Genomic DNA, 27,503 nt, shown 5'->3' on the forward strand with positions numbered 1-27,503 from the left:
TCTGTGGTATCAAACCTATGAGTGAAAATGCTCCCTGAACCACTTCTTCACTGTTTGAGTTGAACGAATCCTGGCATTAACATCCTGGAATACATCTGTGCCAGCAGGGCATAAAAAAGAAAACTCCATTTAAAAATGGAAAAACCTGGTGATTTCCGACCTCATTTCAGATCTCACCAAGTGAATCAACATCGCATCATAAGACTGCCCCTACTGGCTTGTACGGTAGCCACGAGGCGTGATGGGAGCGTCACTTCATCCCCTTCTCTTCTTACCCAGATGCATCCATTGATCTGGAGCAGGGCAAATCTGGATTCAGACCGTACAGTGTTTTCTTTACCACTGCTCCAGAGTCTAATGTTTATGCTTCCCAAGCAAATTAAAGCCTTTAATTTTGATTAGCCTCACTGATAAGTGGTTTTCTTAAGGCTACACAGCTGTTTAGTCACAATCCCTCAAGTTCTTTTTAGATTGTGAGCGTGGAAATGTTCTTAATTTCACTGTTAAACACAGGCAAGAGTTTTATTGCTGATTTTAATGATTTTATTTCACCAAGTCTTTAATGAATCTTCCTTTTCTGACTGCATTTATTTTTCAGAGATGATTATTATTCACCACTGTGTCCTTCCAGGTTTAATGAACAGCATTATTAACTCAGTTTTACTTGTTTCAGCAGATTTTCTTTGTTTTTGTTCTTCCCATGATGCGGGCCACCAATGACTAACTCTTCAGACGTGGAATAACATCTTTTCCACGAACACGGGATATGTCTTCCTACATGGTGCTTTAAGAAATAAGCTATTGAGTGCATCAGTTGGGGTTAAATAACCTGTTGCCAGCTGAAACATATTATTCACTGCAGTAATTACCCAGTGGAAGGCTTTTACCTGTTTGCTCAGTTAAATCCAAGTGGGGACTTTTTTTTTGCCCGGGTAGTTTACATTGTTTAAGGTGCACGTGTGCATGCAGAAAATCTTGACACAGTAAAACTTTGATATATTAGAGCTAGAATGCAAAATTGGGGATTGCCACAATAAAAAAAATGTTGGGACACTGCCATCTTTAAAGCCGAGCCGCTGATGTATCTAAAAACATAATCTGGGAATAAGTGTAACATCCAGCTCCAGGAATAGTCATTAAAACAAACTCTGGTCTCCCCCAACTATTACAAACTCTCTGGTATATCACAGTAAATCTCTCTGTCCAAATGATGTCAAATTTGCAGCTAAAGTTTATACGGTGCTGGCAGTCTTGTAAACGGATCCAGGGAGACTTATGTTCTTCCACGTTCACTTCTCTTCCTGCTTTTATTTGGGGCAGTATAACCTCCTCTAACTGCTTTGTTAAATGTTACATCATCTTTTCACATAGACCCTCATATTTCATGGTTTTAGGGGGAGGGACAGTTTGTGAACTTAAACATGGATCACGGAGGAAACTGAAAGGTGTTTAGAAGTCAAGAGACAGATACAGTACACAACAGCTTTTGCGTTGTAAAGCAGACAATTTTGAGATAACACAGAAGTATATACAGTAAAATAAATGTATGTGAGTGTATTCATGTGTATGCCTTTCCACATTTCATGCACAGGAGTGTATGAAATGTGTGCAGCGTCTGTTAGATTCCCACCACCTCTTAAGGTCAAAGGGCTCTTCCTCAATCCAAACACATCTCATCTCCTCCTTCCTTATTTTGTGGTATTCTTTGCCATTTGCACCCTTTTTTGAGCCCTACGTAAAGGGATAACCCCCAGCTAAAGACAGGGTGGAGATGGGCTCTTACATATGTAAATGTTGGCTCTTAGAGAGGGAGGATGCAGGGTGAAAGGTGATGGTCATGGTTGAGTGCTTTAGGAAGTAGAGGGATAATTACATTGGGTAGGTTTCCATTCAACAGACACCTACCACAAACAAATGGCATAAGCAAGCACGATCCCCACACACAGACTCTTCACTACACAATGGTCTCCTCAGCTGAGCCATATGGAGTTGGGGCGAAAATGTCAGGAAACACTATTGGGGTTCCACACAAAAACACAAATAGTGTTGACACCGACTGATATTTTAAACCAGTTTTTGCAAAAATCTCTACGATCGCCTAGCTTGAAAGAGACAGAATGATGGGATTAAACTTTCATGAACTGTATCAGTCAAAAATATTTTAATATCTTAAGTGAAGGAGCTGCTGCGTGCAGTCGACGAGACCTGGCTATGAACTCTTCCATCTTATTTTGGACAGATTATTTCCTACCATTAAAGGCTCTAGTGTAGGGAAATCCAATCTGAAGACAGGAGTGCATCTGGAGAGTCTTACGTTGGATGTTTATACGCTGCTTGGCCAAGTGCTAAGCCTCTGGAAGTCTGCAGCACACGACAGCCTCGCTCACAATAACTCATTGGACATCAGCCTCGGTGTCAAACAGGGTGACTGGATCTTGCTAAAGCGAGGAACTTGTGAAGCGTAACGTAAATACACACTTAATGCGTCCAATCATACAAATAAGATTCAAGTCGGACTCTTGGAGGGATCTTCTCGGGGTTATCTGGAGATCTGGTTCCCGTCTCACATGAAATGTGCTGTACATGTGCAGAACGAATGACACGTGGCCTCAGCGTGCTGCACAGCCACGTTAAAAGCAAGCTGCAAATATGGCCTACACCTGGTCTCCCACTCTTTCCAATTGATCTCTTGTGGTGAGTAATCAATAATAACAAGGATGCCAATTATGCCACGATGGTTTTAAAGGTTAAAAAGGAAGTTATTGATTTACAGAGGCTGTGAATCACGTTATTTGCTTAGTGAATACATTGTGGTGGAGACATAATAGGAGAATGCCTGGCACAGTATAAAAGAATCTGACTGTCAACACATGCATTATAGGCTTGCTGTAACCTACACTTTAAATGCTTTTAAAGTTTTGCACAGACTGGTGGATTTTACTTTGTGAGACCAAGCTTACGGTCTAATTCTAAGTTTATATAGTTTGTTTTGTGTGGGTTCTCTTTTTTAAACACTAAACAGATAAAAATAAATAGATCACAGCTGTGTACCTGATTTCTGAGCTTCATATTAAATGACTAATACAGCATGTTGAAGTGAATGTTTTGGCCTAGTAAACAGAGAAACAAATGCTTTTTTGCATTACTTCTTTCACTTTTTTTACACCATTTGTCATGGTCGTAAACCGACCAAGTCGATCTACATATGGAGACCAGGGATAGCAGTAACACGCAATTCCTCAATCCAGAAACGAGCTAGAGTGATTGCACATGCTCATTAGGATTCCCTGTCTGCTTGTGGAAATGCTGTGTTACTTCCTTTCTGCAGAAATTAAGGGCAAAACTAATTTGAGGGAAGAAATTCACTTTTTGGACAAATAGAAACAGAAGTAGTTTGCTTCTGTTTAAAGTTTAGATGAATGAATTGAAATTTACATCAGTTTATCCATTAAAAATGAACCATGATCAATGAATATGAATGACCCATCCTTATACAGGTGCTACCAGCTAGAATACATTTTTTTTTTTTTTTTTTTTTTTTTTTTTATCATGGGTAACATATTGGAAGCAATCATAATAGTAACAATTGCAGGAACCCTGTTTAATTGTCTTCCTTACGGTTTCACTAAACTAAATTTTTTTACTGATATTTAAAAATTAAAATACTTCTTTTGTAGAAAATATATGCATTTTATGTGTTAAAGAAATATTAGCTTCCATATTAATAGTATAGAACACACACTGTATCATGCATTACATCACACACTTAAATATATCATGAATTTCTAATTTGTTCCCAGTTCAGTTTTTCCAGTTTATGGGCATTTTAAGAGGTGCCCAGTAATGGTGAAATAGAGCACCAAGGGCAAATCTTAAAAATCACCTAAATCTCATTTATCAAAGATAAGCAATAACTAGAATAGAATAGAAGAAGAAGAACTTTATTGTCATTGCACATGCACAGGTACAGGGCAACGAACTACAGCTAAAATTAGTGTTTCGCACATGTATTAAGAACACAAGATTGTAACATTTGAATGCACAAATTACTTGTCTTTAGTGCACGTCAAAAACACTCATCTGGTTAAAGGGAAAAAAAAGAAGTTTAAAAAGTCAAAATCTGGTCACAATCTGGTACTGACTTTACTTTGGCCAAGTTTCTACTTATGTGTGAAAATGTGCAAGAGTGAGAGCAAAAAGAGAGTGAGGGAGGCTAGGCAAACCAATGTGATCCAGACCGTTTCAAGCCTGTCCAGTCACTCCACTGGTGCATGGAAACATGTGTTGGGCATGTGTGCATGCTTTTAAGGCCGCTGCACAATCAGGAAGACGAACTCACCCTCTTCTCTGGGAGCCAACGGGCTCAGGAGTGGCTTCACTGTCTGTCTGCTCGGGGGAGGCTCAGGAGTGTTGGCTCCATTAGTGTCTGCTTTATCAGATTTACAGATCATCTTCTCTCATCTGATAATGGTTCAGGCTACTTGAATATTTAAAGAATGGTTGTCAGATAGCTGCCAAACAAGCCTAACGACATTGATGGAAAGTACAATAGTATCAGTAGGGCAGAGAGATGATTTCTTTGGATAGCACGGTGGCACTTCTGACAAATGTTTTCTGGACTTTGTTGGCCGTTAAAACACCTCTGGGGCACTATCGTGCACTATGTTGCATTGGCTAACAGGATGTAGATCTGAATGACACTAAACATGGGAACAGCAGTGACGCTACAGTTTTGCAAGCGTAGTATCGCTTCCCATTTTTTTGAAATCGAGACAGTATTTTTTGAAAGGGGTGTAATTGTTGTCTTAACAACTAAACTTTTGATTTTTTTTCCCCAGAATTCCTTCTGCAGTACGACCTTGAATCCTCAGTGAACTGGATCAATTTGTATTGATATTGCTCTCGTTATAAGAGAAATGGGAAAAACTGAGTACGAGGGAGAGAAAATAAAGTATCAGGGGATCAGAATTTAATTGCTAAATCTTCTGAAATCATATGTTTTCCCTATTGTCCACTTCACTTTCAATTGTGCAGCGCTGGCTTTTTATAAATGGCCATTGAACAGCCATAAATCTTGGAGCCTTATTGCTGTTTAGTGCAGGAGATACAATACATTCCTGTCTTGGGACGTGCCATGAGAGGGACATCCCGTCACAGGCGAGAGGTGGATGTAATTAATCTGGAACAATATTGACTCTCGACTCTCAATCCCTCGGCCCCCAATATAGCTGTCCCCTCTTAATGTTTAATGTAGCGATCGATCCACTCCCTCACACTGTTACTGAAATGATATAATGAGCAGCCCACCGGGGGCATCTCGTGGATGTGAGTGTGCAGTCGTTCACGTGTTTGCGAGAATGCATGCCTTTACGTATTTGGAGGTGAAATCTGCCTTATCGGGAGGAGGAGATAACACACTGAAAGGCCGGGACACCTTGCTTGAAATTATCAGTGAGCATGCCACATCCACAGCTCTTCCCGCACTTCTCAGAATGCCCCCACCCCCAGTTCCTCTCGATAGTGATCTCGACCGTAATGCTTCGTGGCATGTTTGACCCGCTCCTAGCCCTCTCCTTCCCCCTCCCTCCCCTTCAGACTGATTTATCTCTGCTTTATCTTTATCAAGTCATCCATCAACCCTCTCCATCTCCTCCTGTTCCTCTCCTGGACTAGCGAGGATCAATATCAGCGTACGCCAGCTCTCAGCTCACGCTACACACCTTCTGCTCTGTGTCAGCAGGTTACTATGCATTGACCTCCTCTGCTCAGAAGCTGGACGTGTTTGGTGTGTTGATAAGTGTGTATGCTGAACTGTCTGGTTGGCCATGCTCCATCTACTAATTTCTTTGTTTTATCGTAAAACTGATGGAAAGGCAGCAGCATTGGTACAAGGAAAAAAAATTAGAGAGGAATGACAACACAGGTGGTTCTTAAGACAAATTTAGTTTGCAAAATTGTGAAATACCAAAGTCATTTTCTTACATGAGCTGTGAAAGCTGAAGTTGCCCCCTCTCAGTTCTAGCACATAGTGTCAGGCTTTGTCTCTTAGACGGTGGTGCTGTCTGGGTAGACTTTGCCGAAGGGAGCACATGATGCCCACTTGCTTACTGGGAATTCACCAGACTTTTACTGTCCAAGTTATTCTCACATGGGCTCAGTTAGGCATAACAAGTACTTTAACCTGCCGGCTTGTTAGCACAAAGACTCTTTAACGTCTCAACTGACTATGTTGGAGCTTTGTGTTCTCTCAAGCAGCTAAGCTGGGTAATGTCTAAAAATGTTGAGCGCTGCAGTACACATGAGAAGATGGCCACCATACAAGGGACAAAACCAAATAATGGTTTAGATAGGGTTGGGTTAAGTAAAGTATAAACAGTACTAAAGTCTGAGTTCTGTCATGGACAGTCACGAACTTCTGTTTGGAAAAGTTACAAAACTTAGGTATCCCTCTTGATTATGACTTCAGAAGGGGTTGAAGAAGTGGAGCTGAAAATGTTGGGAATAATTGTAATTATACTGGACAACTGTATATGTACTGTAGATGGTCATTTTACCAGTTCTCTCTGATTTTAAAAAGTGTCTTACAACTTGTTTTTATGCCTAACTGGAGCAAAACCCTATAAACTTTCAGGATATTGTGATTGAAGTGGACTGGAGGTAAACTAGACTCCTGCACCTGCCCTGGGTTCCATTTTCGGGCCAATCACAGGTCTTTTCATACGGATCGGTTGAGTAAAGTCTCCAGATGACTTCCACCAAAGTGAATGGGGTTCGAGTCTTTTGAAATTGCCCTGGTGTGGGTGTGGTCTGTTCTGCCTAGGTGCCGTCTGTTGGGTACAGCTGACTCCCATCAGCAGTTAGAGGTACTTAAGGCCAGAGAAAGGTGAGCTCTAGGCCAGAGAGCCTTGTGGTGTTGCAGCTGGTGAGCTGTGTGTGCGCATCCTGCTTGATTACTCTTGCTCTGTGGAGAGGAGTGTGTTTGGTGATTAACCTTTTGTTTTACTTACTTTTCAGGGCTTTGACCAACTACTGAGTTTTGTTGTGTTTCCTTTTTAAAAGGTGATAGCGGCTTGACCGTCTCTTTGAGTTAGTATTGTTGAAACATTAATAAAACATTTTTATTAACCATTTAACCATCTTGCCTCTTTCTCTCCTTTTTCAATCCGGACACTTTTTGTTACTTCCCCTCATCCCCAGGACCTTTAGTAGGGAACATGACAAGTGGGGGCTCGTCCGGGATTTGAACCCGGGACCTTTCGCACCCAAAGCAAGAATCATACGCCTTGTTACGTTCCCCTCTAAAGGTCCAGGGAATGAGGGGAAGTAACAGAGTCTCACGTGAAGCCAAAAGTAAGCACCGACTTATTTTTAGCTTTTATGGAACGTGTAACGTGTACTTAAAAGAGATGCCTAATTGTTAAACCCAAACTGACACTAAAGTTGTAATAAACACTGATTATCATAACAGCCAACATGTTCAAACTGGCCTTTGTCACTGCAATTCCTGCTTCTTCCTATTATTATTCAATCAAGTTAAGCTACTGTTGTTTTTATGGCCTCACCCTCTCTCTTCCACAGCATCTGTTCTCCACTTTGGTCTGTGCTCTCCTTTAAAAGAGAAAACATTCCAGCTGCAGAAAGAGGAGCCGTCCGTGTAAATAACACAGAAAGAGACAGGCATGCATATGAGCATCCCATCAACCCTTTTTTCCTTGCACATACACCTCCCATCACTCTCCTGTAATAAAACACACACTGCTGTCCATTCACAGAACTATGCTGCTGACATGCGGGCTGTGCTGCCTGGCTCAAATCCCCCATGGCCCCCTGGCTTTTACAGGGCTGTTCTGAATCAACACAGGAGTTCAGCTTTAACTTCCCCACTGGAAGTTATTAAACGCCTTTTCCTCTACATTGTAGACATTAAAAACTCCATTTCAGTGGATTTGATTGCCTGAAACATGACTAAAAGATGTTGTAAACCCAAAGTAACTTTTATGTATATTTAAAAGGTCCCATCTTAACTGAATTTAGGACATTTAAACCAAACATGTGGCTACAACTTCACCAAATACAGAAAATGCAAATAAAGACCTAATAAAATAAACTCTCTGTATCACTGTAGTCAGTAAAAGGCTGGCAGAAAAAAGCCTGTACTTCTATAGGTGTTTTAGTGGAGAAATAACTCATGTTAATGTCATGAATGAAGGTTTACTCCCCCTAACTCAATGTGCTGCCTCAGCCAGTCTTTCACAACCAACCCATTCATAAAACTTCAGGGCTGAAGCCTGTGTATAAAAAACAAAACGTATACCAGCCCAAGTGTGTTTATGTACATGCGTGAGTAAGTGGAGGAGAAGCTGTCAAATGAAATCATGTGTTCACGTTAGAGAAATCAAGTGTTTTACTCATAAACAAAACAAAATGCCGCAACAAACACAGTCATTGAGGAAGGCTCGCCTCCCCCAGAGCGAGAAGGCGAGCGGTATCTGTGCATGTCTGGCAGGCACCTGGCTGTTTTTGCACACTTTGTTGCATAGCAGCTGTATTTTGGAAAGTGGAGAACACAGAGCTGCATGTTTCTCTTTTGGGGAAAGAGGGAGCAGGGAAAGGGGGTGGGGATGGGTTCGATTCACCCATCGCCCCACGCTCCAAATAGGGCCTGATTGGGCCAGTTCGGATCCAGAAAAACAACCCAAACAAGAGGAACGCTGTGAATTCATGACAAAGCAGAACACAGGGAGCCAGAGAGACACGCTGCTGGGAGGATTTAGTTAGAGCTGGGTTACTGGAACCTTTTCTTCTTTTTCCTACCTTCTTTCCTTTCTTTATAAAGAGAATCAGCAACTTTTAGTAATAGTTTAAATCGTTATTTTTTTAGGCAGACGCGTCAAACCTATTCTGACCTTAACAGGTGGTGAGAGGTAGCTTTAGCCAGCATCCTCTTCTACTCAAGATTTAGTGCCAACTAGCATAAAAATACATGTTTAGAATTTAATGCACAGATTTGCAGGTGTCTGTGCAATGCATGTGCAATGCATGGTCAGTCTACAGATGCGGTGTGCTAACCAAGCTTCCTCAGCTCTTCCGGATAACCCAACACTCCACCTGCTTGCCAAAATAAAGCCTCTTCTGGCTTCCAAACACCAAGATAGCCACAATGCTAAAACTGAGGCTTCAAAATGAGAGATCGCAAAACAAACAGGTGCCACTGCGGTGGCTATGTCTATGTTTTATACACAGTTTGTGATTATATCTTGCATAACTTCAGCCTTTTAATGTCGGTCAGACAAAACAAGCAATCTGACAATGATGCCTTTGGACTTTTCAGACACCTTTTGACACTTGCTGGACAGTGTATAGAAACGGATCATGCAGCCCTATTGCACAGCACGGTGTGCTACAATTAAAGAAAAGGTTGCAAAGCATAAAACGGAAAAACAGCTGCATGTAGACAATGTTGTAAGGACCCCAGAAGGACAAAAGGTAAAAATTATTTTGACAAAGTTGATTTTCAGTGTCATGTGTTCATCTCTTTTTCTTTTCTTCCCCCTTTGCCCTCAGAAACTCTCGCCCTTTGTCATTTTGCTTTCTCTCCCTTGGTAAACTTGCTCGCTGAGAAGAACTGTAACAGCATTCTATAGCCACAACTTCCTATATAATTACTGCAAGGCACAAAACTAAACAATCGTCCCACACAACTCTTAAAATCACTGGATTAGTTCACATCTTGGAACACTCAGTGTGTGCATGAATGTGTGTGTTTGGAGAGAAAGACAGAGAGAGGTAGAGAGAAAAGGGAAAGGGGAGGGAGGGGAGTCCAGATTTTTAAATTTGACTTAGTTTGTACAGACACAGGAAGGGAGGGAGGAGTTTGGAGTATCCACTTGAAGAGCAGGGGGGGCGTCAGAAAGGCGGGGGTCTGTAGTACTGTAGGGCTTTTTTATGAATGAAGACTGAAGGAGAGGACTGAGAGAGGGAGAAAGCGCAAGAGAGAGAGAGAGAAAGAGGGGGGAGGGAGAGGCACACTTCCTTTTACGTACACAGGGAAGAAAATTTATGAATGGGTCACATCTCTCGAGCTGCTCCAAGTGTAAACAACATACTTGAACAAAGAACAAGCTCTCAGTGCAGGCAAAGCCTCGGCAAAGCCTCCAACTGTGGCCTTTTAGTGCGAAACTAGTGACGCATCTAAACTATTTTAATTACGTTTGTGCACTGTAAATTTGACTGACACCTCCATGTGTTTCTCCCCCGAAGGCAGTAAACAGAAAGTAATCTGTCTGACAGAGTAGCGTCAGCCTAACCCAGGGGTGGGCAATCTCAGTCCACGAGGGCCGGTGTCCCTGCAGGTTTTAGATGTGTCCTCGAACCAACACAGCTGATTTAAATGGCTAAATTAGCTCCTCAACATGTCCTGAAGTTCTCCAGAGGCCTGGTAACGAACTAATCATGTGATTCAGGTGTGTTGACCCAAGGTGAGATCTAAAACCTGCAGGGACACCGGCCCTCGTAGACTGAGATTCCCCACCCCTGGCCTAACCCTTGAAGGTGCTGTCACCACAGAAAAACAAGCATTAATCCTCACGGGCAATCACATGAAGTCGATGGAAAAAAAAATAGGGTGCACTGTTATCACCAATGGTTCGATTACCTTTAAGCATACACAGGCAGGTCAGCAAGTACATAAAAGTTGCATGTTTGCATAACCTTCCCTCAGTGGCGGCCTGCAGACAGAGCATGCTTGTTAGCTGTGAACTGAGGGAGAATGGACCAGATGAGATAGATTTACCAGATGTGCAGGTATTGCACAATCCCTGCCTTGCCCCCCTCCTCTTCTCTAATCTAGCATTCCAACATGTTCCAATGTTTTTGCCTCTCTTTTTGCCATTTCACTCGCTCCACATTTCCTCCCTTCGTCAGCACCACACCCATGCAGGTAACAACTTGACTCGGTAAACAACAATGTTTAATTTTTTACTAGGACGCTTATTCAGTGAAGGCCTCAATTATATTCCGGTCACCTGGGATTAAGGCTTTCCTTTATGCTTTTTTTTCAATGTTTTTGAGTTTCCAAAACAGGTGAGTCACCTCTTTCTTTTTTTAAACACTTGCTGAGAACGCCTTTTCAGTTCAGCATGGGAACAGAACAAGCGCAAATATTTAAAGTCGCTTGTCAGCTTCAGTTTTCCACCAGTCAGAGCTGAATAGAGATGCTCTAAGTGGACTCAGCGGCTATTGACCGTGATCAGGAGGGACACTGTCTGTCAACGCGGGAGTGTCTCTGCTGCGTATAAGTGAGCTGCCCGTCAAATTGAAGCTCCGCTGACCCTGCAAATCATACCCAGGTCAGCCCTTAGTGGAGGCCTGACAGCTGATTGGCTGACAGTCCAGGGGGTTAAGTAGACACGACCTCTGTGTGGCCCGGGGATCATTCGCACATCCTCCTCCACATTGTCGGCCGACACAGTGACAATATTACGCAGGGCATGTGTCACCGAGGGGCTGACCAGTGGTGACACGGAGCTGGTTAAATCACATGATGTTTGCACACAAAAGGCACATGGAGGAAGCGCCTTTGACCGGGAACCAAAGCTGCCAGTTTTACTTAGGGGGTGGGATTAATTCTAGAAGTTCCCTTTAAGATTCCTTTAAGTTGCTAGCCATTTCAGTGTCATTGCTTAAGATGGAGAAGCCGTCAATGTGCTGAATGGGGCCGAAAAAAAAAACTGTTTGTAGAGCAACACGTACTCCCACTCATATCCTGAATCGCCATTGTTAAAACACACAACAAGAAAGGGAAACTCATTCAAATAGGCACTCAGTTGTGCAGCCCAGGAATTTGCTTTTCTATTTTACACCTTCCGATACGGACAAAAGGCCATCTTTGTACCTGGGCCCTGAATAATTTTTTACTGGTTTCCTGCGCCGTCTCCATTCAACTTTTCAAAGGCATGCAAATGGATGGCGGCAGCACATAACGCCGGGATCCAAACTCACTTCATGTTGACTGGGTCATTAGCCCCTCTGTTTCTGCATAGCTTTGCCTCCCAAAGAGATTACTGTAACATCAGCGAGTTACAGTATCCAGACATAAGCCTCTGGTGGCTTCACAGCCCAAATCTGACCGCTGCTTTCATCCCGTCTTCCTCATAACATGCAAAACTCAACCAGAATTATATGAACAGGCTAAATGCCAAAGCAGAAAGATGGGGTCAGACGGGCATGTACAGCACTGTGTGTTACATGAATCAATACCTGATTGAATTAGAAATTTTGTGACAAAGTGTGGTCAGGAGGTCAGAGTTTTGTTTTCTATGAAACTGACAGTGCATTTCCAGACATTCGTTTAAAGGACATAAAAACTGAATGTACTCACAGTTCTCAGAATGGAAATCAGGAACAAATTGCTCATCACTGTCAGGAACCTGAGCTGAAAGTAAGAAGAAACAGATTATGTTTTAGACAAGAATCTAATATTTCTCTACCTTTCTTTCATCCCTGATGGTGTAACTTTTTTCTCTTCTTTGAAATCCGAGTTGTGCTCATTCAGGTGACCTTCATGATTTGTGTGTGTAGCATGCCAGCAGTTTACTCATCGATAAATCAATAAAACAACAACATGGATACACTGTAGATGTTAACCTGCCAAGCTGGTTTTGTGTAGCATTTGTAGCAGTCACACCAAGTTGGAGAAAATAGGCAGAAATACAATTTTTTTTTTTGTCCTTGCTTTGAGACTATTATATAGAGGAAATAAAGTCCTTTAACACCCCCCCACTCCCCACCCAGTAGGCCCGCTTCGGTTTCACAAGTGTCTATAAGTGAAAGTTCCCTCCGCCTCTTTAAAAACACTCAACTCAAACTCGTCACACATCTCTACACTAACAGGCAGGTGTTATCTAGTTTCTGCTCGAAATCCCAACAGACAAGACAAACCGTTCTGGCCAAACGAGTGAAGAGATCTGTCACACAGTGTGACAAACCAGCTCTTTTCTTTTTGGATTTGTTTCCAAAGAGTTGGGGACTTTTGTCTAACAATCTAAAAGCAGTCTGGATTTCATCTTCTGCAGAGATGGCGACTGGCTTAAAATAGAAGTAGAGAGAAAACAAGGAAACTAAAAGCAAAAAGAAGAAGTGGAAAAGCGAAACAAGAGCAAGTGAATATTGCGTGAATAGTTCCCCACAAAATCAAGTCTAGATATTTTTCTTTTTGCTTGTAGGGTTATCAAGTATCTAGATTGTTTTGGTGTGCCGTATTGGCTGTATTCTCTTGAATATAATAGAGCTACATTGACTGACCACTTTATTAAGTATACTTTGCTAGCACTGGGTTGGAGCCCATTTTGCTTTCGGGACTGCATTCTTCATGGCATAAATTCAACAAGGTGATGGAAACATTCCTCAGACACTTTGGTCCATATGACGTGATACTGAAACAATGCTCAGTTGGTAATAAAGCAGAATGCAACCACGCTTTCATGATGTTTACACCAAGTTCTGACCTCACCATCTAAATGTCACAGCAGAAACTCATACCTGATGATGTTTGTACAATTTTCTGTTTGATTTTTTTGAGCTATTGCAAATTGTAGCCGACAGGAGTGGCACCTGGTGTGGTCTTCTGCTTGAAGGTTTTGCATGTTGTGCGTTAAGAGATGCTCTTTTGCATACCTGGTTATTTGAGTTACTGTTGCCTTCCTCAAAACAATCTCGTCTCTTTAACATCAACAAGGAATTTTTGCCCAGAGAACAGCCGCTCATTGGTTATTTTTGCACCATTCTCTGTAAACCCTTGAAATGGTTTTGTGCAAAAATTCCAGTAGATCAGCAGTTATACTTAAAGTGGCCGGTGAGTAATTAAAATAAAAATGAATCAGCTAGCATAAATCCCCAAATTTCAGCCAAGTTTCAGTCCGATTAAAAGCTAAATGATGTGATTTAAATCCCCAAAATATTGTCTAGATTGATAAAAGGTATTAGAGACGATGGATATATGACTTTAGTAAAGTGCCCTCCATGTGTGAGAGTGAATACCACTTAATGCGAGTAATATATTAACCCAAATCATATTCAGTTACCTCTCAGTGATAGAGAAGTTTGCATCTAAGAAACAAAATACACCCAACTTACACTGATTTGTAAAAATAGACGAGTCAATACGGTGATATGTGATATCTCCATCTGATCTGTAATGACTTGCAGTGGTGTACATTTTCAGTGGGCCTGATTAGGCACTCTCTCATAATGAATCTCATCTAGGATCTAACTGAATAAGCAGAGCCAGCGACGCCAAGCCCAGGTGCAGCAGAGCTAGACAGACGCTATTGTGCTACTCTTTCCAAACCCATTCACAATTATCCTTTTGGAGCTTTGGACTTTGAGTCACACAAACGCAGTTGAAAAGCCTAAATCGTTTGACTGCCAACACCCTACTAAGGGTGAAGAGGTCAGATAGACGCACTGGCATTTCTTTTGCCAACCCTCGAGTTAATGACCTAACCCTAATCGTAGCGCAGAGCCAGAGCTCGCAACCTTTTTAATCTGGCAATGCTCCAGCTACACAAGAGTGTGGACTGTAAGTGCTTCCATTGCTTGGGACTCAAACTTACGTCATGGTACAACCTAACTGGTAAGGAAAATTTGATGGGTATCATTAAATATCATGAACCCAATCAGGGGTGTAATGAGCTACAAAAAAAACACACTGTGGGTACTTAAGCATCATTTACCCACTAAAAGGAGGCAAAGTATCTACTTTTTAGATAAAGAGCAACTTTTTTTACTCTACAAAAAGACATTTGCAGATGGCACTGCAACTCTGCAACAGGACCTTTGATTGTAACCTCACCCAAGAACCACAATCTGACCCAGCGTTCGACCTCAGTGGCCTCATCGCTCGCTCTCTCACTTCATCAGTGGAGACAACAAAACTCAGACAGCGAGCGAGCGAGCAGCAGAGGCAGAGGACAAAAAGAGGAAATAAGAAATTCAAATCCACTTTCTTGTTGTCACACTCCTCCTTCCTGTGCAGAGGAAACCGGATGACTCCGTTTTGGAGCATGTTCTGATAAATGACATCGATTTCTTATATAACGCCGCATCCTGTGGTTTACTATACCATAATAATATTACCCCCTTTTAACTTTTCAGTCTTTTGCCCTCAGGGGGGAGGAATAAAGCTGCCGTATGAGACAGAGCAGGGGCCAATATTTAGTTCTGCACATCCAACAATCAATCATTTCCACTAGTTTCAACATGTCCAAAGCGGAACATGCTGGACCTCGTAGAGACGCGGGAGAGGGAAAACAAATGATGAGCATCAGGCATCATCCTGTGTGTGTGTGTGTGTTTGTGTCTGCACACTTTCCTGTGTGCGTATGAGCGCTTGCACGTGTATCTGATTTGTTTCCAGGAACACCTCATCAGGGACTTTGAGATGCAAGTCAGCACAAGAAGGAAAGTGTGTTTATTCGGGCACAGACGCATGTTCTCCTCGACACTTCCAGGCACCTTGAATGACTTTTTTTCCCCCTTTCTTCTCACAGTGGGAGATCCTGGGAGGAGCTAAACAGCTACAGACATACAAACCTAAAGGCCCAGAAATCAGACAAGATGTGACAAGCTCCTGAACTCTTGCCATTCAGCGCTTCACCCCTTTTTGTCTCACTCCTGCTTCCGCTCTCCTTTGGTAGAGAAAAAAAATCCCTCCAGCAAACCAGCTTTTACAACCTTGGTGAATCCCTCACAACTGCAATCACTCATGATAAGGTCTTTAATTAATGCAACAGGAAAGGAGAGGTCTTAGCTGAAAGCTGAAAACAAGCCCCATACTTAGGGTTAAATAACACTTTGATAAAGTTACACTTACACACTTCGTTTGGTCTTTCCCCCACCTCCTCCTTCACTCTCTGTGACTCAACAATAAGCTGCCAAACAATGTTTTAAATTCCTTTAAACGCCTGGTTTATCTAATTATAGAAAGGGCATACTTTTCACTTTAAATGTTGCTTTCTGTGGTATTTAGCCATGCAGACAGTTTTAGGTTTTATTGTTCCGGGATTTCTAGAGAAAACTCTACAAGTGACGTAAATGTCTGAAAAACTGAGATTGAAACAGTCAAACGTCCGTTATCAGATTTCAAAGGGACCGTTTCTCTGGTAGGAAGTTGCTCTGCCAACTAAAAAGGCCCTGTGAATTAGTCAGCATAACCACAACACTGTATCTGGGAAGCAACATTTCAAGACTGTGAGCGCCACAAACTAAACTTGATTTACCTTCTTTGTAGTAAAGTTGTTGGCATAGATATCAAACCAAAAAAAACCCTTTTGCCGCCTAAATGGTTTAACACCACTGGAGGTAAGTGGAGAAGGTGTATTTAAGTGTGGCCTTTAATAGCCAAATGTGTGAATACAAATAGGGCCTCAGCTTTGAAGTGACTTCCATTGTTGCACTTTATTGGTTTGGGGTCTTGTCTTTTTGTTAAAGCGAGACGCTGGTGTGAAGAGAAATTGCAGGTATTTGACGCCGCATGTGAAAAGCTGTGGAAGCTAACGTGGAAACGACATTGTTTGCTGTAAACAGTAGCTGGCTCAGAAGCGGGATCTATTTAAATATCCGTCTGCTGTTTGGGCAGACACAAGCGCTTCCACAAGGTCTCAGATTAAAGTTGCTTCACCTCCCTTATTTTTCTATCTCCTGTGTACTACAGATGACTCAGAATGGGTCCCATTTGACAGTTAAAAGTAATCCAACGATCCATAATCAAGTCAAAAGACACACATTCATCACATTCAGGTTCCACCAAAAATATGTTTACAGGAGATTTTACATTTTTGGGGGGGAAGAAAAAAAAAAAAGACTCTTTTCATCCTACTAAATGAGTTAACTGGTCAACCTAACTTAACAGATGCTGATTAAACATGGGCTTAGACTAGATTACCCAACTAGAGAATAATTTTTTTTTTTAAAGCATTTTTTGCGACTAAGAAACATGACAGACTGCACACTACTCCCTGATCACTCTTTCACTGCATGCACAATGTTGTTAAGAAGGAGTTGCTAGCTACCACTTTCCATGAAATGATGACTAAAATATAATTTTGGCTGCCTTATTTGACCGAGCAACACCAGCAGTATTATTCATATCCCCCTTTGTTTTGGCTTATTTTACAGTTGTACATGACTAAGTAATAGTTTTAAAACAAACAAAACAAAAACAAAAAATTTAAAACAAATATTGCCACTTTATGTGCATCGGGAAACACGACGGAGATGAAAACATCCCCTAGTAGGGCCTTTTGTCGTGTGGCTTAGGTTAAGTCTGCTGATTAATCTACAGACCAACAGAAAGGTTTGTTGCTCTTTGAGAAAAGTGATCGACTTCTTTATAGGTTAATGTATCAAAGCTTTCTATTGGCCCAAAGATGATGTGGGAGAACGTGATGGACACTATATATATTAGCATAAATGTTTTAATGATACATAATGAGTTTTTCATTTATACCAAACTAAATTAACAGGAGCTGATGCTAAAGTGTGGCACAAACTGCCTTTATTTGCATATTCTATTTTCATTCATTGGCTTTTAGACTTGACTGATATCCAGTTGGTTTTTTTACGTTATTTTAATGCATTTTTACTTATATAGCACCTTAGTAAATCCCTGTTTTTTAAATGTACTTACAAATAAATTGACCCTTTGGCTTTGGCCCTCAAACCTTTGAGAACCATAGTTTAGAAAGAAACCAAAGACACTAAAAAACACTGCTCGGAACAATAATTTGTGCACGAATTTCCCCAAAATTCAAAGCACAGCGCATGAAACAATCTTGAGCCTATGAACACATGAATATTTTTCATTTCCCAAATTTAACTGAGGAATATAACACATCTCCAACTTCAAGGAAAAGTTCCCTCTCACTGTTCCATATTTTCACACCACTCTATGAAAGCTGCATATTAGACCACCCTTAGTTTTGTGCATATGTAAGCTTTAAACTCAGATTTAAAGGTGAACACAATCAGCAGACAAACATTAAAAAAAGCGTCCAAGTTTAATCGTCTGCACATTCATTCTGCATGGTGAAGCTCAAACATTCAAGTAAGCAAACAGAGTAGAAAATGACCTTAAGCAGCGTTTATCAGGTTGTTCTGGCTCACATTGGAGTGAACGGCATATTTTATTAATCATCCCCATCAAAGCAACTGACACAACAAAATTCACACCCCGTGATGAACTTCTCAATTTACTTGCAGCTTTTATGCAAATTTAAACTCACTGTCCTGCCACTGCTGTGCTCCAGGTTACCACTAAAAAAAAAAACCAACACTCAATGACTCACTGGTTGTGTTGTTTTCCCCCCTCTTGACATACAGTATAATTACTCCATTACAGCTCACGTCATCAGTGCACTTATTAAGTCTACTAGCTGACAATCACCTCTGACTGGGCCTCATTTCATCGCTATGTGCCTTTGAGTGACACAAGCCAAACAGCCTGTTTGTTTGCATTGGCCCCTAACTTGCACGCATACTACATGCCAACATGGCCAAAATAGGGTATGCTCAAAGCTAATAATGTCCCGTCTGTGTTCACTTTTTGGAGGTGGGGGGGATTCTGAGCATTATATGAGCATGTGTGTTGAGTGAGAAAAATCGAGATCCTGTATGGCAGCAAAACTAAGCTGATCAGCTTTGTCATAAAGTTTGAAAGCAGTTCAATAAAAGTCCGAAATATTGTGGCATAAGCACAAAAAACAGGAAGCCATGCGTATCTAAAGTAGTCTCAGAATTTGTCAAGCAATTCTTAGTATGGAGGATCAAATAAAATGATTCTGTGTGTGTGTGTGTGTGTGTTTTTTTTTTAAAGATTTCAGTGGTTACAGATCTATTCAGACACACGTAGCATCAACCCCCACGGCTGTCAAAGTCACATCACAGAAATTACACATTAAGAGTCAGCCAAGTCTCACCTTCTGTGAGCCACGTCTCTTGGAGCTGGCTTAAATCCTGGAAGAGGTCTGAACAGAAAGACAGAAAAACAAAGAGTGAATATTTATCGACACACAGTAGCTATGACACAGACTGACTGACACTGACCATAGATCATGATGTATAACACGTAAAAAGACCAGAGGACAAAACTTCCACTCTTTTACTTTACCTTCAGATTCCTGAGGGGGCAATTCTGTGTCCATGTATTTCCTTTTCGCTGCCATCAACAGTCTATTTAGGGGCCCATTTCCTTGCGACTTCTGCAAAAGCCATAGAGGTTAAGAGAGGAAAAGAAGTGAGAAATGGACTCCCAACAGGGCATTTGAAGCACATCAGTGTCAAAGCAGTTAACAGCTCTTTACTATGGCCAGGAAAAATGGCATGAAGTGATGCAAAAGCTACCACTTGGACTGATGATGATGATGATGATGATAATAATGATAACAATGTCATGGATTATAAATGAGAGCCTACTGCAGTTGGTGAGCGTCAAGCTCCACTGAAAACAACTGATTTCCCAGTTGTGGAGGCAATCTTGGAAAAACAAACGCGCCGTATGCGTCTGAACGACGTGACCATTTGGCACACATTGACACGTTCTCCAAACAAACTCTCTCACGTAAGAAACCCCGCTGACAAACATTAAATGCGCCACATTATATCCTTTACTTTGAGTTTTAAGCGGCTTGACAAACAGTTTCCTATCGCGCGCACGCACACACAGCTGCTCCAGCCAAAACTCGTGCAGACGCGACGCCGAGAGAAATGTAAAAAACAACAACAAAACAAAACCCGGTAGCAGAAACATGTAAAAAACCAGGCAAAAGAGAAGTGGAGAGTTAATCCGAATATACGTACATTTGCTAAAGTGTAAGGCACTTGCTGGTCCAGATATCCATCCATCTTATAATCCATCCGTTAACCGTTTGTGGTCATTTAGGCTGAGTTGAGTGAGATCCACGCAGCCTGCAGAGAGAGGAGGGAGCGCTGCTTGTGAATGGAGCTGCGTGGAGGCTGCATGCATAATGAGCTCCATTCACAAAAAATGCCGAGGGGAAGCGATGGCGAGTGATTACCCAGCGGGCTCCGGCCCTCTTTACAAATCTCCTTTTTGCGTTTGTGTGTGTGTGTGTGTGTGTGAGAGAGAGACAGCTCGACAGATTGCAAGTTTCAGGTAAAGTTTAAAAAAAAAAAAAAAAAACAGAAAAAACGAGCAACCACCTATTTACTTGTATTTGCAGAAGGATGCAGTTTTGTTAGTTTCCGTGTGTAAAAAGTTGCGTTTTCTGGTTCAAAAACACTTCGATGTTTAGAAAAACGCACAACATATGAGATGTGTGTATTTGAGACTTTTCTTGGGCTTTTTGCCACGTCTGCCAAGGTTGCCAGGCTCCACTTTTTTTTTTTTTTTTTTTTTTTTTGTAGGAAACTGCGAGGGGAAAACAGATGTTGGATTTTTTGTGAGAGTGTGTTGTCGATTGGCAACAACTAAACTAAACCCGACTTGATTGACGCACGCTCTTAGATAAAGTTTATACCGAAGTGTGGTGACTTTTGAACGCCAGCTGTGCTGTCACTTCTCCAGCATAGATGATTTGGGGGTAATATGGAGACGTGCTTTTCTGGCTCGGTCCAGAGAGACTCGTGATTGGTGGATTTCCTCTTCAAGAGCTCGAATTTCTTGCCTTTGTCCGGATGAATACGCTGGCTTATGAATGAAGTCTCGGTCCCCTCTATGAGCCAATCAGAGGCCTGGTAGTCAGGATCCTAGCAACCGTAGGTGGAGTTTGGGTCTTAGCAGCCAATCATCTCTCGGCAGGCTGTTGGCTTTTATACTGGATTTTCCAGTTGTTTTTCATTCACAAAAAAGAGAGAGGAAAAAAAAAAACGTCCATTCATAAAAACCTGCCCTGGCACGAAAGTCCTGACATGTTTTTCTTTTCTGCCCAGACAAACTCAAAGAACCTCATGTTGTTTACCTCATTTCATGTCTCTCCCCCCATATTTATAACGAGATCACAGCCAGGCCAGGAAAAAGTGGAACTAGCCCTGCAGGAGTTACATAGATCAAAATAAGCTTTAAAAAAGTGACGCAAATGAATTCAGGATTAAGGATTCTTGCGTTTTTGTGGTTTTAACTCTACGCCACATGATAACCACAGGATTTAAAGCTCTTCGAGGCTGAGAGAATGGGGAAGTGCTCACTGCTTATGAAACTATTTTGCCAAATTAAAGCCACAGAAACAGTTTGAAAAAACAGAGAGAGGCCAGTCAAGAGACAGGAAATCAAGTCCTAAAGGGATTTGCGTTTAGTTTCAGTGGTGAACGAGATTCAGAGATACAGCAATGAGCCTTATAAGAGCATGTGCACGCTCCTCGTCCTCATTTCTCCTCTGTTGATATTCAGTCTCCATAACAAGGGATACTGTACAGGTTATTTCCTGCTTAATGATATTTAGATGCACATTTAGATGTACACAACAGGCTATAAATATTGCATCAGCTCTGCTCTGTACTGCTACAGTAGCACTGAGCAGTTTCACTACAGAGCAGGAACACAGACTCAAGGAAATTAAACAAGATTATGATAATTTAATTGAATTTAAGCCACTCAATGCTCTTCTATAAGATGGTACAGTGGGTCTCAAGTCAGGGTTTGATACCCCTCAAAATGCTGGAAGATGAAAGTAAATAAAGTGGTGAAAAAACCCCATCAAGTTACACAATTTTGTTTTTCTTTTGCGTAAGACACAGCATACCTTTACAATCTTTGTTGGATCTCAAACTGAATAAACTAGGAGAGGTTGATATTCTGCATCCATTTTGGATTTGCCTATAAAAGCACACAGCTTCAGGGATGTTGTACGTGTTGTCTTGGTGGATTTTCAACTTTGTGTGTCAGTGTATGACCTTAAATAGGTCAAAAGATTACAGCTTAGACAGGCGTAGGCTCTCATTAGTCATTTGTCCATGGTGTATATCGTCAAATAAAACATAAAAAGCAAAAATGGATTGTGATAACACACAGTGTGAGTTATGAAAATGGGTGTGCCGTTTATCCATAAATACAAGTCATTTCAACATATCAGGCCATTTGGGTCAATACTGCACTGCACTGCAGCTAAATACTCAACCAAGATTTATGATCCCAAACAAATTCTGTCATTTGTTTCATGTACCTCTACTGGTTACTCCAGTATTTTGACGTATCCAGTGAAATATCTCAAGATGTTCTGTACGTTAAGTTGTGGGGTAAAGAGGATGCACCTGTCTGACATTGTTATCTGACCTTTTCTCTAGCACCACTTCAAGGGTGGCTTTTGTGGTTTCTGATAACGTGTACTAAGCACTTGTTTGCTAGAATATTTGGTACATTGGTGATCACTTAGCTAACCTTATCTCTTTAGACAATCCTACTTGTGTCTAGTGTCAGTCAGAACGCTAATATGCAAAACACTGAGGGTAAACTTTTGGTATACAAATGTCATTATGTTTGTCAAGTTCACAGGATAAAGAACCCAAATGCAGAGGGCTATACTGGAAATGATGTTCAACATAGCCAGGGTTTCTTTGGCTTCACTAGCTCAACAAAACATGAAACCCCAGTTGGAAATAACGGGTATCATGGTGATGATTGTTAGCTCTCTCTTTCTTAAGCAGGGCTTTCTGCTTCAGGGTTCATATGCACTTACATAAAATGGCCATCATATGACTCTTCTGCACAAAATGATCCCAATGAGTGCCACCTACCCCAATCGGTGGTTGATGATGAAAAATCTATAAAGAACATAAAAACATGACAATAAAATGCAACATTTTTACAACCAAGATGAGAATAATCCTTAGAACTTGCACCTATAAAACAATGACAATGCACTGAAAACATGCTGTTAATATAACAGTCAGTGTCAGTTGATTTTGAACCTGATTATAACTTGCTTGTGACCAGGTTACGTACTCAGTAGTTTATCACGGTGATGTAGCCAGGTAGAAGGCCAGCCACTTTTGTGACAACAAAACTCTGACTTCCATCTTGCACCTGTGGTCACAAGAGCAGGTAGGTTTAACTGAAAATGATGCAAACTTTTTATTCAGGTTGATCCAGAGTCCACGGTGGGCACACAGACACACACCTAATAAATATGGCCCTGTGTGTGTGTATGTGTGTTACTGTTGTTTTTTTCAATTCCAGCCTTTATAATGAAGTGATATTTTTCACAGGCTGTTCTCATTTATATTACCTGCATAAAGCAACAGTGTAAGAAGATCTTGTAGTGAGTTAAGATTTGCATGTTATAACTTCTGCACATCTGGCATCACGTTGTTGTCCAGGAGCCTACTGTAAAACCCTTCAAATTCTCAGTACACCACTCTTCTCCTGATACAAAAACTAAGGAGCAATTGGGGAAGTGGAGACAGCTGGAGCAAAGGGGACACAGGTGAAGGCAATAAAGAAAATCATGGGTAAGGCAGTCAAACTTAGAGTCAGACACAAGAGACTAACTGATAAAATAAAATAGGAAACAACTAGAGGATTAAACTAAGAAAACTCACTGAACGAAGGATGCTGGGGAGACTAAAACAATATACCAAAATATAAGGAACCAATCTCAAATGACAAGCTTAATAAACTCTAAACTAGAAAAAATAGGAAAAAAATACAGATCAAACAGGAATTGACTTGATACAACTACTAATCAAAAACCTGGAGCTTCTCAATAGCAAAGAAAATCAAACTGAAAATGCTTAAAAATGCTTTAAAACATCTAAAATCTTTTGATTTAATTGTTCATGTCAGTATTAAAAGCAATGTTTGAAACACACACAAAAAACCCCAGCAACAACAAAAAAATCAAAAACAGGCCGAAAATGTATGAGTCAAAACCCAACATAGAAAGGTCACCAGTGTTCCCCAGAGAAGTCACAACCTAAAAAGCCCAGGTTTTACATAACCAGCTCTTTTCCAGTGACCTGTTGGAAAAAAACAAAGATTTTTTGCTGACGGTTGCACTACACTGTGCTTTATTAAAGCAAGACTCAACATTATGGGGCTGTTACCACAGAGTATTGGCAAATACCTGCAAAAATAAGTCAGATGTGACAATCCACATGTGACAGGAAGACATGTGAAAATTCCCTATTTTCCCAGTGAAAAAGGCGATCTTTGTGTTTGTCAATGATCTCTTTCTTTATGCAAAATGAACTTTTCAGATGTGAAAAATGACGCTGTTATTTCAAAATCCTCACATGGAAACCCCCTCTCTCTTTGGCTTACTGTTACTTTTCACCCACGAGTCAACATTTTTACATCTAAAGTGGGAACTGTCACATGTGCTTCCAGACAATGCACCATGGGGAAAAAAAAAAAGTTGACTTTGGAGATGTGGCACGTGCTTGGAAAGCACACATGTTTTTAATTCAACTTCCCCAAATTGGATAAAAGAGGAGAAAGGAGCAGAAACAGCCGCGTTAAGTACCTACACAGTGATACACCTACATTTAGTGTTGTGCTGATACAGTTCTGTTGTTACAGCCTATGCAAGATTTACAACTTCTTTAGGTCCTTTAGGATGAATGGAGAAGTGAAGCACATGGGCAGTGGCTATAGTTCACCTCCCATCTATTTCATTTACAGAACACACATACACACGCATAGTGCTGAAAAGCATTGTGAAATCTATTGTAATAGTCATCCACCCTTCAGTGTAATATAGCTTTGTCAGCAGGGAGATAAGTACTAACAGAGACAGAGGGGAGACATTTTAAGTTCAGTGCGGTGCTGCAGAGTGGACTCAAAGTGCTTATTGATCAAAGCTGGCTGTGCTTGATGGATGGATGAAATGTTATTATAGCTTTAGCTGTTGCCGCTATGGGGAGAGAAAAAGTGAGGTGTGTTGAAATGGAGGAAAGATGGGCAGAAATTTTTCCAAAAGAGTGAAATGCTTTCAATAAGGAACGAAATCAAAGCATAAATGCATGACGGGAATGACAAACTGATGCAGAGGGAGAGGGAGACGAGGGGGCAGAAGGCGTCTGTGGGGGGATGGGGGTGTGTGGAAGGGCCGTCGACAACACCTCTCTGTCTTTCCTCTCTCCTCCCTCGCTCCTGATAAGGCTGATGGTGACTGATAAACATAAAATGAACTCTGATAAAACAAGGGCAACATCACACGAGGATTTACTGGAATCACGATGCATAATCAAAATAGTCACTCCCATACTACAGAGTTTCCCTCACCAACTCTTATGCATGTATTAATGAATTAAAATGATGTTGCTTTCAAGCATTTTAACCCAATTGTATTTTTTTAAACACAGGAAACAACAAGAGCAAAAACCCAGAATAACTACTTTAGAGAGCAAGTTTGAGTGTTTGTTGTATTTGAGCTTTATCAGCACATGAAGATTTCTTGTCATGTTGTTGTGCAAACTTTAGTTTATTTCTGAAAACTTTAAAGACTTTTGGTCTATGTTGGCATAAATGCACCACGTGCAGGTATAAGCGTTCAATATTTATTTATGTTTTTTTAAATGGACACACACTCACTGCCAATTTTTGAGGTGCACGTGTTCAGCTGCAAGTATCTAATCAGCCAGTCACACCGCAGTAGCTCTGTGTTTTTGTGCATGTAAACATGGTCAAAACAACCTGCTCAAGTTCAAACCCAAGTATGGGGTTGAGGAAGAAAGGTGACTTAGGTGACTTTGAACATGGCATGGTTATTGGTGCCAGATGGGCTGCTGTGAGCATTTCAGAAACTGATGATCTACTTCGATTTTCAGACACAACCATCTCCTGAGTTTAGAGAGAATTTTCAAAAAAAGAGAAAGTATCCAAAGAGTTCTCTGGGAGAAAATGCATCGTTGATGTCAGAGGTCAGTAACTCAAATAACCACTGGTTCCCACCAAGAGAAGAGCTTCTAACATGTCAAACCTTTAAGCAGATGGGCTGTAATAGCAGAAGACCACACTGGCTGCCATAGCAGGAAAGTGAGGCAGTTTACACAGGATCACCAAAATTGGACAATTGAAGATTGGAAAAATGTTGCCTGGTCTGATGAGTCCTGATTTCTGTTGCAACATTCAGATAGCAGGGTCAGAATTTGCTGTGAGCAACATAGAAATATGGATCCATTCTGCCTCGTATCAGTGGTTCAGGCTGTGGTGGTATAATGGTGTGGGAAACGTCACACATTTTAGGCTCCTTAGAACCAGTTGAGCATCATTCATATGCGAGAGCCTACCTGAGTATTATTGCTGACGTGTCCATCCCTTTATGACCACAATGTACCAATCTCCCGATGGCTGCTTATAGTCTGATGACGTGTTCCAAAGCTCAGATGATCTCAAACCAGTTTATTGAACATAACAATGAGTTTATTGTACTTAAATGGCATCCACAGTCACAGACCACGATCCAATAGAGCACCTTTGGGATGTGTTTGAACATGAGATTCACTTCATGAATGAGCAGCCAACAAATCTGCAGCAATTGTCTAATGCAACTCTGATGCTATCATGTCAATATGAACCAAAATCTCTGAGGAATGTTTCCAGCACCTTGTTGAATCTATGCCAAAAAGAAGTGAGGCAATTCTGAAGTCCGACCTAGTACACTCCAACGAGTGGGTTTAACAGTTATGGGGTATATGTAGCATATTAGGGGAAGGTAAAAGGGTAGTTGTTGAAAGCCTGTGACTTAGTAGGAAACGTTAACTTGAGAATAAAAAAACAAACAGATATATTTATTCTGATATTCTAAAATAAAACAGAACAGAATAGATTAGAATAGAACTTCCTAATGTTATGTGATGAGCCGCCACCCTGAGCACTAGAGATGGCACGATACCACTTTTTTATGTCCGATACCGATACCGTTATCATAAATTTGGATATCTGCCGATACCGATATGAGTCCGATATAGTGTTTGTTTGTTTTTTATCAATAAAACTGTTTTTTTAATATCTTGCTGCATTTTGTATAAGTTCATACTCAAGTTTAAATAAACAACAACACTAAAGCTATTCTGTTATACCTGTGTGTAAAAAATACACTGCACCCAAAATATTTCATAGTTCAGCAACACTGATCAATCTAATAAACCTTACCTAACTTAAAACCTAACTTAAACCTACTCCATCCTCCCTATTCTGGTATTTTAAAGAGTACTTAGCAGAAATATTAAGCAACCTAACTAATAGGGTTGCAAACTCCCAGCAAAAAAAAAAAAAAAATAGGGAACCACCCCCACCCTCCACCTCATGATGCTTAATCGATGTAATCGATATAGGGAACCACCCCCCACCCTCCACCTCATGATGCTTAATCGATGTAATCAACTTTAATTTGATGCAGTGTGAAAAAAAATGCACAGAAACAAATTATTTTTCAAGAATAATTAAATAGATTCAACATCTTTCTTCAACAGAATTGCAGAATTCACAGATGGTACCTTCCCAAAGGAAAAACTACTATGGCTTACTAGGGTATATTAGACTTAACAGT

General features: G+C 41.0%; 1 protein-coding gene and 1 long non-coding RNA gene across 4 annotated transcripts in view; one reads left to right on the plus strand and one right to left on the minus strand.

The window, feature by feature from the left end:
* The window catches only part of etv4 (ETS variant transcription factor 4), a 36,963-nt gene extending 16,293 nt beyond the window's left edge, over window positions 1–20,670 (minus strand). The window contains exons 1-5 of one of the 3 annotated variants that reach the window (XM_003448666.5): window positions 20,535–20,670; window positions 19,855–19,962; window positions 19,166–19,256; window positions 18,975–19,022; window positions 12,380–12,433 (exon numbers count right to left, since the gene is read on the minus strand). In XM_003448666.5, coding sequence (XP_003448714.1) covers window positions 12,380–12,433; window positions 18,975–19,022; window positions 19,166–19,256; window positions 19,855–19,911 — 250 coding nt within the window. In that variant the 5' untranslated portion in view covers window positions 19,912–19,962; window positions 20,535–20,670. Of the gene's footprint in view, window positions 1–12,379; window positions 12,434–18,974; window positions 19,023–19,165; window positions 19,257–19,470; window positions 19,762–19,854; window positions 20,067–20,534 lie in introns of those variants that run through there. The other 2 variants (XM_019362297.2, XM_013273431.3) reach the window with 2 other exon arrangements.
* Window positions 1–27,503, plus strand: part of LOC102076375 (uncharacterized) — a 55,495-nt gene that overhangs the window by 21,966 nt on the left and 6,026 nt on the right. The window lies entirely within an intron of this gene.

The sequence above is a fragment of the Oreochromis niloticus genome, linkage group LG8, assembly GCF_001858045.2.
Source record: "Oreochromis niloticus isolate F11D_XX linkage group LG8, O_niloticus_UMD_NMBU, whole genome shotgun sequence".
Taxonomy (NCBI): Eukaryota; Metazoa; Chordata; class Actinopteri; order Cichliformes; family Cichlidae; genus Oreochromis; species Oreochromis niloticus.